The following is a 15,000-nucleotide window of genomic DNA, read 5'->3' on the forward strand; positions in this document are numbered from 1 at the left end:
GAACAGTAATACGAAGAGGAAGATGAACACGAAGACGAACATAAGTACAAAGGTAAAGATGAACTTTGATACGATTATGAAGATGACCACGAAGACGAAGATGAAGACGAACACGAACACGGACACGGACATAAATACGAAGATGAAGACGAACACGAAAAGAAAAAAAGAAAAAAGGAAAAAAAAAAAAAAAAACACGAACCAAGTAACGTACACTCATAATTGAATTAGAACACTAGCATGATAAAAAAAACGAAAAAAAAAATAAAAATAAAAATAGAATATATATATATATATATATATATATATATATATATATATATATATATATGTGTGTGTGTGTGTGTGTGTGTATGTATGTATGTATATGTGTGTGTGTGTGTGTGTGTGTGTGTGTGTGTGTGTGTGTGTGTGTCTGTGTGTGTGTGTGTGTGTGTGTGTGTGTGTGTGTGTGTGTGTGTGTGTGTGTGTGTGTGTGTGTGTGTGTGTGTGTGTGTGTGTGTGTGTGTGTGTGTACACACGACGTTTCGAATTCTTTAAGTGTTCTCCGCCGAACTTCATGAAAAAACGAAGAAGATTCATTGATGATTTAGTATGTTTGATAAGAAGCTCGTGATTTTTTTTTTTATTGTTTGATAAATGTCTAGTTTCTGGAGATGCCGATTGTGTGTATGTGTGGTGTGTGTGTGTGTGTGTGTAGGTAGACTCACTCTCACTTAGGGAATCACACTGTCTCATTCATTCATTCATTCGCGTTCTCTCTCTCTTTTTTTTCTTTCTCTCTTTCCTTTCTTTCTTTCTTAGTTTCTTTCTTTCTTTATTTATTTTTGCTCTCTCTCTCTCTCTCTCTCTCTCTCTCTCTCTCTCTCTCTCTCTCTCTCTCTCTCTCTCTCTCTCTCTCTCTCTCTCTCTCTCTCTCTCTCTCTCTCTCCCTCTCTCCCTCTCTCCCTCTCCTTCTCCCTCTCCCTCCCTCCCTCCCTCCCTCCCTCCCTCCCTCCCTCCCTCCCTCCCTCTCTCTCTCTCTCTCCCTTCCTCCCTCCCTCTCTTTCTTTTTTGTTTAGTTTTTTAATATATTTTTCTCCCACACACTCTCTCAACGCATGCCCTTTATTCCTCACAGTCAGAGATGTGGGCTGACGGACGAGGACCTGAACCGGCGCTGGCGATCTCCGAATCCCAGTCTCCACCCCAGCATCTACAACGCGAAGGTAAACACGCTGCCGGGGTCTTGGCGGAGACTGCGGGCGGAAAGAGTAAGGATTTGGTTTGTAATGGTGGTTGGTGGTATCGACGAGGAGAGGAGGAATGAGGGTGATGAGGGTGGTTGTGGTAGCGGTGGTCGAAATGGTGGTGATGATGGTGGTGATGGTGGTGGTGAAGGTGATGGTGATGAGAGATGCTGTAGTAATAACGGAATTGTAGATGATAGTGTTCGGTGATGACGAAGATTATTTTTTTTCTCTTTCTCTACCTCTTTACCTTGGAGTTGATCTTTTTACTTATGTGGGGGTGGGGGGTGGGGGGATTACTGCATGGGACGGAAGTTAATTTTGCATAGAAGTTAGATTTCCTGAAATACATTAACTTGGAGTGGAAGTTACATAATACTCATAGGTAAATTCGTATGAGATAATATTCAGAGGTAATTCTAGTTATTTTGTAAATGATAAAAAAAAATCCCGGACAGTTGATTTTTTCCGGGTGTTACAAGGCCAGATATCTGTACAGTAATTTTGGGTTAGAATGAAATTGAGAAAAATCACTGACCTTGGATTTCAGGGCGCACTTGAACAATTTGCTGATTCTTGTTGAATTTGATCAATATTTGTTATTATTATTTCCTTATAATCGTTATTATTGTTGTTATCATTGTTATTATCATCGCCATCATCATCATTATTATTGGTAGTAATAACATCATTGTTATTATTATTATTATTATTATTATTATTATTATTATTATTATTATTATTGTTATTATTGTTATTATCATTATTATTATTATTAGTAACAGTTATAGTATTATTATTACTAGTAGTATTGTCATTGCTATAATTAATGTTGTTGTTGCAATTGTTATTGTTGTTACACTACTATTACTAGTAGTAGTACTATTACAAGTACTTCTACTACTATTATAACTATAACCATTATTATTACTGACACCATTTGTTTCCACCCCCCCCCCTCCCACAGTCCCTGCTGGAGTACCTGACGAGCATCTCGAAGCAGAAGGTGCGAGTGTTCTGCGACCTGCACGGCCACTCGAGGCAGAAGAACGTGTTCATGTACGGGTGTTCGCGCTTGCAGTCCTGGTGGCTGGGCGATAAGGAGTTTTTGGATCACCCTGACTTCATGGTGGGTTTAGGGGCCGCACACATACACACACACGCACACGCACGCGGACGCGCACGCATGCACACGCACACATGCACACGCACACATGCACTCACGCGCGCACGCATGCACACGCACACATGCACTCACGCGCGCACACACACACACACACACACACACACACACACACACACACACACACACGCACACGCACACGCACACGCACACGCACACGCACACGCACACGCACACGCACACACACACACACACACACACACACACACACACACACACACACACACACACACACACACACACACACACACACACACACACACACACACACATATGCATACACACAAGCAAGTTTTATCTCAATCAGTTTATCTATGTATCAGTATATATATATATATATATATATATATATATATATATATATATATATATATCCATATATATATCCATCTCCCTGTCTACGCCCGTTTATAGCTATCACCTAATTGCTTAATTTCCAGCTGCTGCCGAGATTAGCACAGAGCTGCATGGCCACCTTCTCCCTGCGCGACTGCCACTTCCAGATTGAGCGTGCGAGGGAGTCCACAGCCCGGGTTGCGGTGTGGAGACAGTTCGAGATACCCATGTCTTATACCATGGAGGCGTCGACGTGTGGCTGTGATCAGGGGCCCTATAAGGTAAAAAAAGGCGCTTTGGGGTAGTTTGTGGGGTTGTTTTATGTTGTTTATTAATATTAGGATTTTTTTTTCGCGACATGGTTAGTTGGATTATGTTGAGATACAGTAGTGTTGAAGCTGCTGGTACAGTTATAAGGAGTTGTGTGTTGCGAATTTTGTATGTATGTATGTATTTTTCTTTCTTCCTTTTTTTCTATGGGTAGTATTGAGAAGATGTGTTCATATGGCAATTATCTCTTTTTCTTTCTTTTTTCTGTTTGTCATATTTTGTTAATCTAAATATATACTGGTTTATGATATACTATGTCTGTTTCAGTGGTTTAGTGCTTGGTGTATATTTATTATTGCTTGTTATACACATGAGATCCGAAAAAAAAAAAATGCCTTTCCTCATATCCACAAGCAGTAGGATGTTATCTATAAAGAAAACAGTTATGTCAGGTGTTTATTGTTATAGCATATAAGATTACATTTAGAATTAATCATGCTATATGTTACTTAGCATAAAACTAGTCATTGTAAATTATTTTTAGCATGAGACTAGTCTATGCTTTATTTGTATTGCCTTTCAGAACTATCACCTTAGTCCAAAGCAGCTGCAGGAGTCGGGAGAGGGTTTCTGTGTCTCCTTGTCCTACCTGATCTCCACGCCTGAAGTCCTGAACTCTCGACTCAGGCTCAATTCAGACAGGTATGGGGCGTTCAGCGTATCTGTGTTAACTCTATTTATCAATTTACTTTTCTCTAGAATCTTGTAGTTGCTTTTCTTGTATGTTGCAATGTTGAGCTTTTCCTAGAGAACTTTCTAAGAGGCGTATATAGAGTTTTAGTTTGGGTGTCTCCCAGTGCTGGACACTTTAAATATGCTAATTTCATCCATACTGATTTATTATTTTTCATCTAACAACATGCAGATCTACAACATTAGGAACTTTGCCATCTAAAAGTTACTTATTCTAGATTCTGCCTCTCTTTTTCTAACTTTTTAAAGTATTTGATTTCAGTTTCTTATTTCATATCTGCTTTATTCTTTCTTTCTCTGCAGACACATTCATTTGGGATTCCTTTAGCATCAGAAAAGCAGTTTTGAATATTATTTACATTAATATCTGTGCTTCTTTTGAGATCACCTTTGCTTCCATTATTCATATTTATTAGCTTATTCTTAATTCAGAGGCCTTGTGGACACTCAGTTTTTTTTATCAGTTTTGGCAAATGCTCAGAAATTATCTTATTATTTGCTTAGCCAATTTGCACAGTTAGCTTTACAGTCCTTCATCTCTCGTCTTACATTTCATTGTCTTTTCATGTGATAGTATGATAAACTGTTAAATGGAATTCAAAATGAAGTGTGATCTATCTCTTTTGAAGTCAGTTCATCTAGCATGGAAACTCACTTTGCATCTGGTGATATTTTTCTCCTAGTGATGATGATCATGATGATGATGATGATCACGGTGGAGCTGGCAGTGATAGTGATAGTGGTGGTGAGTAGGTGTCAGGGCAAGCATTGGTCTGAGTTCGCCAGGAGAAGTGGTCTCATTCTCCGCTTTCTCCAGGTAAACACGCCAGGGAGGGGGACACTTGAGTTGTGGAAGGAGGTGTGCATAGAGCTGTGTGATCCATACCTTTTTATAGAACTGATCGCAGAGATTTGCGAGTAAAATTGACAGATTTGAATTTTCTGGAGTATCTTTTTTTTTTTATTTATTTTGATGATACTCCTGGTGTGTATTTGAGTGGTAAATTTCATGTGATTGTTGTTTTGCTGGTTTCAGTCATGTAATGACTGAAATGATAAAGAGATCAGCACACTTTTTAAAAAGTGAATTAAGTAAATTTTGAATACAGTTATCAGCACTAGTTATAAAAAAAATTGTTCAAGGAACATTGGAAGCTTTTATTTGCATTTGCATAAAGGAAGCAAATGCAGGAATTGCATAGGTAAACAATTGATTCTAAAAGACAGCGGGTAACTTGATAGCAGAACATTTTTGTATTACCAAGACTGACTATTTTAAGTTATCTGTCGCATCAATAGCTTAAGTCATTAGCGTTCATGTAGTTCAAAAGGCTGAAAGGATCCAAGCACTCTGCAAGACTTCTCTCTTCTGGAGCCAAAATAATGATACTCAAATTTCCGGTTTGCCTTGTGGTGTCCTGTTCAACCCCAAACTTCCGCTTGCTCTTCCCCCTTTTTTTTCATTATTATTAAAAGTCATTGTGCAGAACATTCACGTTCAATATCTGAGTTGTATTTGTGCCGTTTGTAGATTTACGTTATGTCACATTAGGTAGATGTTTTCTCTGTTTTAGTTACTCCTGTGGGCTACAGGAAAGGACTCTCCTGTTAAAGCTAATCATATAGAAAGTTATGGGATAGAATAACCTCTCTGTCATTAATATTTCCTCTGTTGTAACCCTACTTTTAAACCCAAAAAAATCATCCATCTGACACTAATTTTTCAGCAGTTGATATCCTGCCTGATATAGAGGCCTTTTTAAATTTCTTTTTATGAGGATCTTTGAAATTATTGTAAATATAATGCTGTTTAAGTCACTTCCTTAATTCAAGCAAAGAACCAGTTTCTAAATAAGGATACATAATGTTTAAAAGCTGATAGTGAAGCACTTAGAGTTCTCTTTTAGTTCTTGCAAAGGCTTTGCATAAAGGCAAAATTTCCAAAATCAGAAATTGGTCATAGGTTGAAAAACAATTCGATCTTGTTTAAACTGAAGCCCTTTAAACAAAACTTATGATGAGTTTTTATAGCAACTATCATGAATGTTGCTAGCTTAGCTGTCAGATTCCCTACGTCAGCCTCTGCATTCCTTCTTTAGCACAAATACAGACTACTATTCCGAGAATTTTGTCTCAAAAATTTTTGTCTCATTATTTTTTCAAGATAGCCTGTGGACTTCACCAAATCTTTTGGGCGGGATACGCTTGAATAGATGATGCCTGTTTATTTCTATGGTCCGTAACAGGATTTGTTAGAAAGATTTATGATATAATCTGCATAATTTCTTGTTTCCTATTACCAAAAAACATCTCTTTTTAGAGTGTAGCGAAAGTTTGAACTAGATTATAGATCTTGAAAAAATTGTGCAATCATATGCTACTGTATAACATTCTTATGCAGCAAGTCTCAACATTTTAAAAAGTCATATGTTTAAAAGGAGAAGGCATAATATTCAAATACACCATAATGTTCAATGAATGTAGATTCTATGTTTTTTTTATCTATCTTTATTACTAGTATTTTAGATCATAGATATAGAATTCATATACTTATCATAATGAATATATATTCTATGAATGTAGAATAGTGTAAGTCTTTGTGTATATGCATATATATTTAATTATAATAATATAATCTGGATACTATAATAATAGAATATATTATATATATGATTAAATGTATATTATTATGTATATATATATGTATGATAATTAGTTATATAATTATAATATAGTGTATTATAGGATATATATATATAATGTATGATGTATCATGTATTGTTATGTCTGTTTATAGATATTGTTATAATATCTATATATATATATATATCTATAATATTATTACTATATTATTAAAAATCATCTAGTTTTATATAGTGTATAGTATAAGTAAGTATTTATAATATACATATAATATATTCAATATATATATATGTATATATATCTATATATCATATATTCATAATCATATAATAATATTACATATTTAATATATAAAGGTAATATTCATATATATATACATATATATATATAATATATTATATATATATATATATATATATATATTATATATATATATGAGATATGTAATGAATTGATGCTGATATTTGATGGGTTATGTTATTTTATGTCTACAACATCATAAGGTTATGATAGCATTAACCTTTTTAAATATATATGTGTGGAAATGGAAATAAGTGCTTGATCTTGTGACAAATTCAATGTAATAAACCTGTTAGGATATTTAAAGATGTTGTGGAATATACAAGATTCGGGTTCTTAACTTTCATACTACTTCATAGGATACAATGTATATTATCTAACATGGGATAAGAATATATACAAATCAATCATAATATGCACCTTTGTATTATATTTGTGTAAAGTCAGACATTTGATATATAATAGAAGTCCATTCATATCACAAATATGATAAGATGATATATTGATAATAGTAATAATTGATAATAATATTATCTATGTATAAATTATAGTAATATGTACTCCATGAATATTTACTGCATTAGAACTGCATAGATTTCCTTAGTCTTTTTATTCAATATACTCAAGGTATGTATTATGATAGATTATAGATGTGTGTGACGTAAATGCTGAACCTTAAAATAAGTATATGTGTAGTTAATTAAGAACATTTTGGGTGATTGGTTAACATTGGGTTATAATTTCTATTGAGACTTTTTACTATAAATTAGTGTAATGATTTATACAATATATATTCACCTTAAGTAAAAGGTGATTATTTTGTGGAATTGAAGTATTGCTATTACATAAACTTCATTGATTCAAAAATATAAATATATAGTGTAATATAATAATGGAAAATTAATAAGTTACATTATAAAACTGAAGATAACTATATTTTAGTATTACATGCATACTATCTTATTTTTTGATACAATAATAGATGTTATATACTAATTAAAGATATGGATTGAGTAACATCATAATAATATATATATTTTAGTTATGTAAAAATGGGTCTGATTAAAGGTGCATGGTTATAATTCTTTTCAGCTTATTGCAATAGATTGTGCTTGAGTTTATGTTTTCATCGGTAATATAGTTGATCTTTGTGGAATTAAGTCGCTAACTTAATACTTTATGATAAAATAATGATAAATTTAACATTGGAGAATTTATACAAATAACTGAGGATAGACTTTGTAGTTTTCTTGTCATCTTTGCAGTTGTTGAAATTTCTTAAAAGAATGTACAATAATAATTGCAAAGGAGTGCAGGATGTGATAGATGATAAACTGCATTTTTCTATTTTAATACTGTTGAATTATAAACTGCAATGAAGCTGGACTAGAAAATTTCTTCGCTATAATGCAAATGCCGTTATTGTCTCTTTGTGGTTATATGTTCCTGAGTATGACTTTTTATCAGTTTATGATGAGAAAGTAATTTCATTTAAGATGTGCAGTTGATCGGATTATGACCTTTCTTTTCCTTTTTCTTTTATTTGTTGAATTTCATTAAGTATGTCAAATAAGTAATGTGTATCAAGGATGAGTGCGTTGGCAGAGGATTATGTAATTATCAATGCCTTTTTTATACATACTGTGATTACAATGCAATGGCGAGTATGCATATGAAAAGTTCGACATCTAAAGGCCACGGTGTCTATTTTTCGTAATTACGAAGTAAAAGTGATGGAGATATGGTTCTTCCTTTGCATTATTCTGTATTATTGTACTCTGTGTAAGATTTTAAGAGGAGAATGTCTGGCCTTATTAATTTTTCTTTTTTGAGGACTTGGTAGGAAATCATTAATGATATAGAATATTGCTTTATTATTATATTATTATTATTGTTATTAGCATGTATTTCATTATTAGATTATTGACTTGAGTTGAGTGCTATTGATTCCGTTTTTGTTGACTCTTGTTACATGATTAAGAGGTTAGAAGTTCGACTTTTTTATTTTTTATTTTATTTTACGATTATGAATATTATTAAATATTGCTGTTTTGAATTATTATTATATTACTTTTATTTTTATTTACTGTTTATATTATTACTATTATTGTTATTATTGTTCATGTATCAGATTAGTTATAATTTTATTTATTGATTATTATGATAAATTACTATTAGCTATTTTAGTTATTGTGACTTTTCCCTTATTAGATATTATGAATTCCTCCCTTTTTTTTAGTCTACGTGTCTGAATTTACTATACAATATGCTGTTACTTATTTCATACTTGTTATAGTAATTATATGATTATTATATATTGGAGATTGTTTATGTATTAGTTAGAAACTTTACAATTATTATGATATTAAGAGTTCCTCTCTTTTTGTTAGGCCGTCTCTGCAACTACCATAATGGCCGACTGCACCTGAAAGTTATAAGTGTAGCCGTGGTTTAACTATACTTGTGGTGTTTTTTATACTGTGGACAGATGTTTTATGTCAATGGGATACGTTATGTGGATTTACGATACTGCATAATTGCCGACTTCAGCCATATAATAGGTTTCGGCCTGTTTTGTTATCTCGTTTGGTGTTGCTAGATTTATGACTGATTCGAGTAGTTCTTATGGAATAATATTATGGATTTCCATACTGTCATGACCTATAGGGGAAAAACTAGATTGAAATGCTATAAATTTTGGTTTGGATTGCACATACGTACTGATTGCAGATTGCGTGAAAGGAAGCTTCGAACACTGTCTCGATGTTGTGGTGTATTTAGGAAGTAGATTATGTTTCTCAATAGGTTATTGAAATCCCCCGTAATGGGCTTTGATTTGATGGTTGTGTGCTAGTTATTCGGCTGATATATTAAGTTCTCATAGTCTGTTAAGAAAAAATGTGGTTATGTGGTGATACAAGTTGTTCTATATATATATATAAGATCTGATTATGAAACTGTGTATGTGATATAAAGTATATTATATATATATATATATATATATATATATATATATATATATATATATATATATATATATATACATAATAATACATATTATAGATACATACTACAATATCAATCACACACACACAACATACACAATAGACACACACACACACACACACACCACACACACACACCACACAACACACCACACCACACACACACACACACACACCACCACACACACACACACACACACACACACACATGAACACACACACACAAAAACACACACACACACACAAAAACACACGCACACACACTGAAAAATGAAACACACACACACCTAAACACACACACCACACTGAACACACACACACACACACACACACACACACACGCACACACACACACATGCACACACACACACGCACACACACACACACACACACACACACACACACACACACACACACACACACACACACACACACACACACACACTTCAATATACATACATATAATGAATTTCTTGTACCATGAAATTGTCAATATATATATTTAATCCTGTATTTGAAACTGGTGTTAATGATTCCTGCCCATCTCTGTTTTGAGTGTTTCTTCGATAGAAATGAAGCCACTTTATTGAATATTTGATTTCGGTGCAAAATTTTCACAAGAATGTCATTTCTCATTCATCTGTTTTAGGGAAATGTTACTCCATGTGATAACTGAGGAAGTTAATAAAGTATATGGATTTACTTTAACATTTGTCCATCCTGTATTTTATAAGTGTTAAGGTATGGAGCAAGAAAAAAAATATATATATATATATACAGAAAAAAAACATACTTTGCTCCTTTATGTATTTCCCTAGAATAATTTTTCTTTCTTTTATATTTTATGGTGATATGTTGGATTCCAGGAATTTTATATGTATAGTTTGATTATAGGAGAATAAATTCATTTTTATTTCTTATTGTGTGTGTTCTTTGCCTGATTTTATAGAAATGAATTATATTATTTCTTCAAAAAGAGGTATCAGAGATATGATACTAAGAAATCTCTTGCTTACAAAACTAACAATATAAATGTTACAGTGATCAGGAAGTGAACTCTTATGCCAACTTTTAATACTGTAGATCTATCATATATTTTATGTATATATGTATATACATATATGTATGTATACATACACACATGTATTCATACATATTTATATATATATATATATATATATATATATATATATATATATATGTATATTATATGTATTATATATATGCTATATATTATATATATATATATATTATATATATATATATTGTTACGCCGACCGCCTCGTCTTCCTGCCACCAACACAAGGCAGGCTAGGCAGACGGCGTGCTATCCACAGGGTCGTGAACACTGAACAGCTCCAAGAGGCACCGAGCACCACAGCATCCCAGAACACCAGAGGGGTAACGCCAAGTGGCGAGGCAGGGCACAAAATAAACACAGAATGTCTTTCCTTTATTTACACAAGTTATTTACCCGTACACTTTTCTATAGGCACAATACAGGGGGAAACACTGCACGATACAGCTTATAACAGGGCAACACAAAGTTTATCAGGTCACTAGGGCACACAGAGGTCTTCACAGAAGCAGCACCCAACTCTGTCTCTCTTGGCTTGTTCCTCCGCTCCTTCCTCCGCTCACAGCCAGCTGCGTCATGTTTGCCCAGGATCCTTTCATGTTAACACATGCTCAGGTCATCCTTTTCATGTTAACACATGTTTTGCACAGAGACAAAGACCCACTGGCGTAGCAATATATATATTATGTAGGAAACAGAGGAAGAGGCAAACCGAAGACAAGACTGAGCGACAACATCAAAGATATTTGCGGGCTGACGATGGTACAAGTGGAAAGAAAAGCACAAAATCGAGTTGAGTGGCGAAGGATGGTGGAAAGGTCCACGGCCGCTCAAACATGAGCATACCGTTATTGATGATGATATATTATATTTATATATATATATATATATATATATATATATATATATATATATAGAGAGAGAGAGAGAGAGAGAGAGAGAGAGGTGTATGTGTGTGGTCCCGAGTTCAATTCCCCGTCGCAGTGGGCGACGGGGAATTGAATTGGCCTGTGCCCCGACTGCTGGCTCGAGCCCGATCTCACAACGAGAAAACGACATATCGCCTTGGGAAGTCAAAAGCAAGGTCGTAGGGGAAATCGGCGCCGTGGTACAAGTGCTAGCGCCCCCCCCCCCCCCCCCAAAAAAAAAAAAAAAAAAAAAAAATATATATATATATATATATATATATATATATATAAGCATTTTTTTTTTTTTTTTTTTTTTTTTTTTTAAGTGCCCTGTCCCGCCAGAACGTTGGCGATCATGGATTTCCATGATTTTCTTGGCAATTTAGAGCGGTGGTTTGCCATTGCCTTCCGCCCGGTGTTTTTATCGAGTCACCATCTCTATTTACCCGGCACTGACTTGGACTGGCTTGCCCACCCACCGGCTAGGTAGGCAATCGAGGTGAAGTTCCCTATGAATATAAATATGTACATATATACACATATATGTGTATATATATACATTATATAATATACATAAATATGTATACATGTATATACATATATATACGTATATATACAAGGCCGCGGTGGCCGAGTGGTTAGAGCATCAGACTCAAGACTGCCACGACGGCAATCTGAGTTCGAGGGTTCGCGTCACAGGCCGGCGCGTTGTTACCTTGGGCAAGGAACTTCACCTCGATTGCCTACCTAGCCACTGGGTGGCCAAGCCAGCCCAAGTCAGTGCTGGTCCCAAGCCCGGATAAAATATAGAGAATGATTACCTAAAAAGGTAACACCGGCACTCTCCGTGGAAAGGAACTGGGGACCCTACCACGTACTCACTCCAAGAGCATCACAACATGAAAACTACAATTAAGTATCATACTGTGACCACGGCGGCTCAAACATGAACCTACCGTTATAAAAAACGTATATATACACATATGCATATACATGTGCATATATGTATATATTCATATATATAGATAGATAGATTGATACAGATATATATATATATATATTTATACATATATATATATTCATATATATATATATATATATATATATATATATATATATATATATATATATTATACATATATATGTATATATACATATATGTCGTGTCTATGTGTGTGCATGTTTTCTGCATATGTATGTGTGTGTATGTGTATTTGTATATCTGGAAATGAAAGGTCGATATTTGGTCACATTAACATCGAAGACCTTTTCTAGACTGATATTTTTTTCCCAGCATATCGCCGCCTGCTCTAATCAAACACCAAGAATCACGTCAGATAAGATTACGTTATCAGTTAAGCGCTTAACATGTCGGCCTTACAGTACTATGAGATGTGAGAGTGATCAGTGAAGGCGATTGAACATAATCGACGTGAAGATTGAATAAAAGAAGGAAAAGAGAGAGAGAGAGAGAGAGAGAAGGAGATCGATAAACTAAAAACGAAATGAGAAGTAAACTTTGTTAGACTGTTAATGCATCGACTTGCAACTATGTTTCAACGGAGTCTGCTATGTTACTTGTTCGCTGTGGTATTGGTAGCTGTGGCAGGAGGAGAGAGGAGCCAATACAGTGGAGATACAGTGGACTACAGAGATCTTCAGTTACCGCAATTACAGGATGAGGAAGACGACCCACAGCAGACGATAAGGATAAAGACGGTGGAGACGATCTTAGTATGTGTTTAAGCATCGTTTTGGTTTCATTGGGTAATTGGTATTTTCTTAATAAGAGTTTTATTGTGGCGAATGACGAGGAAAAATATCGATGAGAACGAGTAATTTCAGAGCGTGAGAGAGATGTATTTATAGTCACCTGCACTGCATAATTATTCATTTTCATTCGCATTTTTTTTTCTTTCTTTTTTATTCTACTAGTATTTTCGTTTTCTTCTTCACTTGACACTATTCCGGTTTAATATAATAATAAGAATTTATGTCCACGGAAACATATACATTTGCAACAAGCTTCATTTCTGCTTTTCTTATATATAAGAAAAGGTTTATCGAGCAATTAATTTCCATGCAAACGCCTATGAACAAAAAGTTCTTACTACAAGCAATATATAGCGTCCGATCATAATACAATTCATTAGAATAAGTAACCCGTTTCTTTATCTTTATTGTATCTGCGCTGCTGCAGTGTTCAAAGACCAATTATTATATTATCACTGTAGCAACACTTTCCATCGTGTATTTTTACATGTCGCGACACCCCATGTAATGAATAATACATGGGATATAAATAATAGATCCCTGGAATGAAAAAGCCTATGCCCGTATCCGTTATTCAGATGCTATGCAATTTCCAATTCTATAGGCCTACTGCATTTCACAAAATATCTCTTAAGATCTTGTTTAAAATCTGGTTGATAGTATCATAATGCATAGCTTCAGATACTAATTACATCTAATTCAGCCTTTCTTCTTCAGTAAAAAAAAAAAATATGAATCACATATGAATTTCACATCTCACAAAATCATAATAATTAGTCAGGCGAATTTACACAGAAATTCATGAACATTGCTAATAGCCCAAAAATGCGTTTAATATTCAAAAAATGCGTTTAATATTTATTTTATTAATTTAAACTTTCATCTATAACATATATTCACGCCAGTGCATTCCATCTCATGGCTTTAATGCATTTACGTGATCATACCGATGCGTATGTTAAAAATGAAGGCTTAAATTAACAAAAAAATTGAATAAGCGGGGGCATTAAACTGAAAATACCTTTAGACACGCTTACTTTCATAAGAATGAATTATCAAATTATTGAATAAACACATTTATTTTTTTATCTATTTCTTTTTCTTCGGCGGTGGACACGCATGGCCTCCATGTAACCACAACCTCTCTACGTCGCAGGTACACGACGCAGGCCACAGGCAGATGGTATTAGTGGCCGTGCTTGGGGCGTGCGTGGGGCTTCTGGGAGGCTTCATTATAATGGTCCTTCTCTTCTGCTGCTGGCACTTCATGATAAGGAGGTTTGTGGGTGTGGCTGGTGGGTGTGAGGGGTGGGGGGGGGGGTGTAGTGGGTGTGTTTCATGAGGCTGGTGGGTCTTTCTCGGAAGGAGGTTGATGAGCGTCTCCCATGAGTGAGTGTTTCGTAAAAGCGAGCTTCACGAGCTTGTTATGGTGTTTCATGAGACTGGTGTTTTGCTTTTGAGAGGTATGTGGGTGTTTCATGAAGAGGTTGGGGAGTGTTAATTTGTGAGGTTAGTAGATGTG

At 34.6% G+C, this 15,000-nt stretch overlaps 2 protein-coding genes across 2 annotated transcripts in view; both read left to right on the plus strand.

The window, feature by feature from the left end:
• LOC119573382 (cytosolic carboxypeptidase 1-like) overlaps nucleotides 1-4,741 on the plus strand; it is a 61,103-nt gene extending 56,362 nt beyond the window's left edge. The window contains exons 17-21 of the mRNA XM_037920614.1: nucleotides 1,121-1,208; nucleotides 2,197-2,358; nucleotides 2,853-3,029; nucleotides 3,602-3,720; nucleotides 4,455-4,741. Coding sequence (XP_037776542.1) covers nucleotides 1,121-1,208; nucleotides 2,197-2,358; nucleotides 2,853-3,029; nucleotides 3,602-3,720; nucleotides 4,455-4,524 — 616 coding nt within the window. The 3' untranslated portion in view covers nucleotides 4,525-4,741. The remainder of the gene's footprint in view (nucleotides 1-1,120; nucleotides 1,209-2,196; nucleotides 2,359-2,852; nucleotides 3,030-3,601; nucleotides 3,721-4,454) is intronic.
• An 8,338-nt stretch (nucleotides 4,742-13,079) lies between these two features.
• The window catches only part of LOC119573384, a 2,844-nt gene continuing 923 nt past the window's right edge, over nucleotides 13,080-15,000 (plus strand). Inside the window, exons 1-2 of the mRNA XM_037920616.1 lie at nucleotides 13,080-13,439; nucleotides 14,635-14,756. Of these exons, the coding sequence (XP_037776544.1) occupies nucleotides 13,239-13,439; nucleotides 14,635-14,756 (323 nt within the window). The 5' untranslated portion in view covers nucleotides 13,080-13,238. The remainder of the gene's footprint in view (nucleotides 13,440-14,634; nucleotides 14,757-15,000) is intronic.

The sequence above is a fragment of the Penaeus monodon genome, chromosome 5, assembly GCF_015228065.2.
Source record: "Penaeus monodon isolate SGIC_2016 chromosome 5, NSTDA_Pmon_1, whole genome shotgun sequence".
Lineage (NCBI taxonomy): Eukaryota > Metazoa > Arthropoda > Malacostraca > Decapoda > Penaeidae > Penaeus > Penaeus monodon.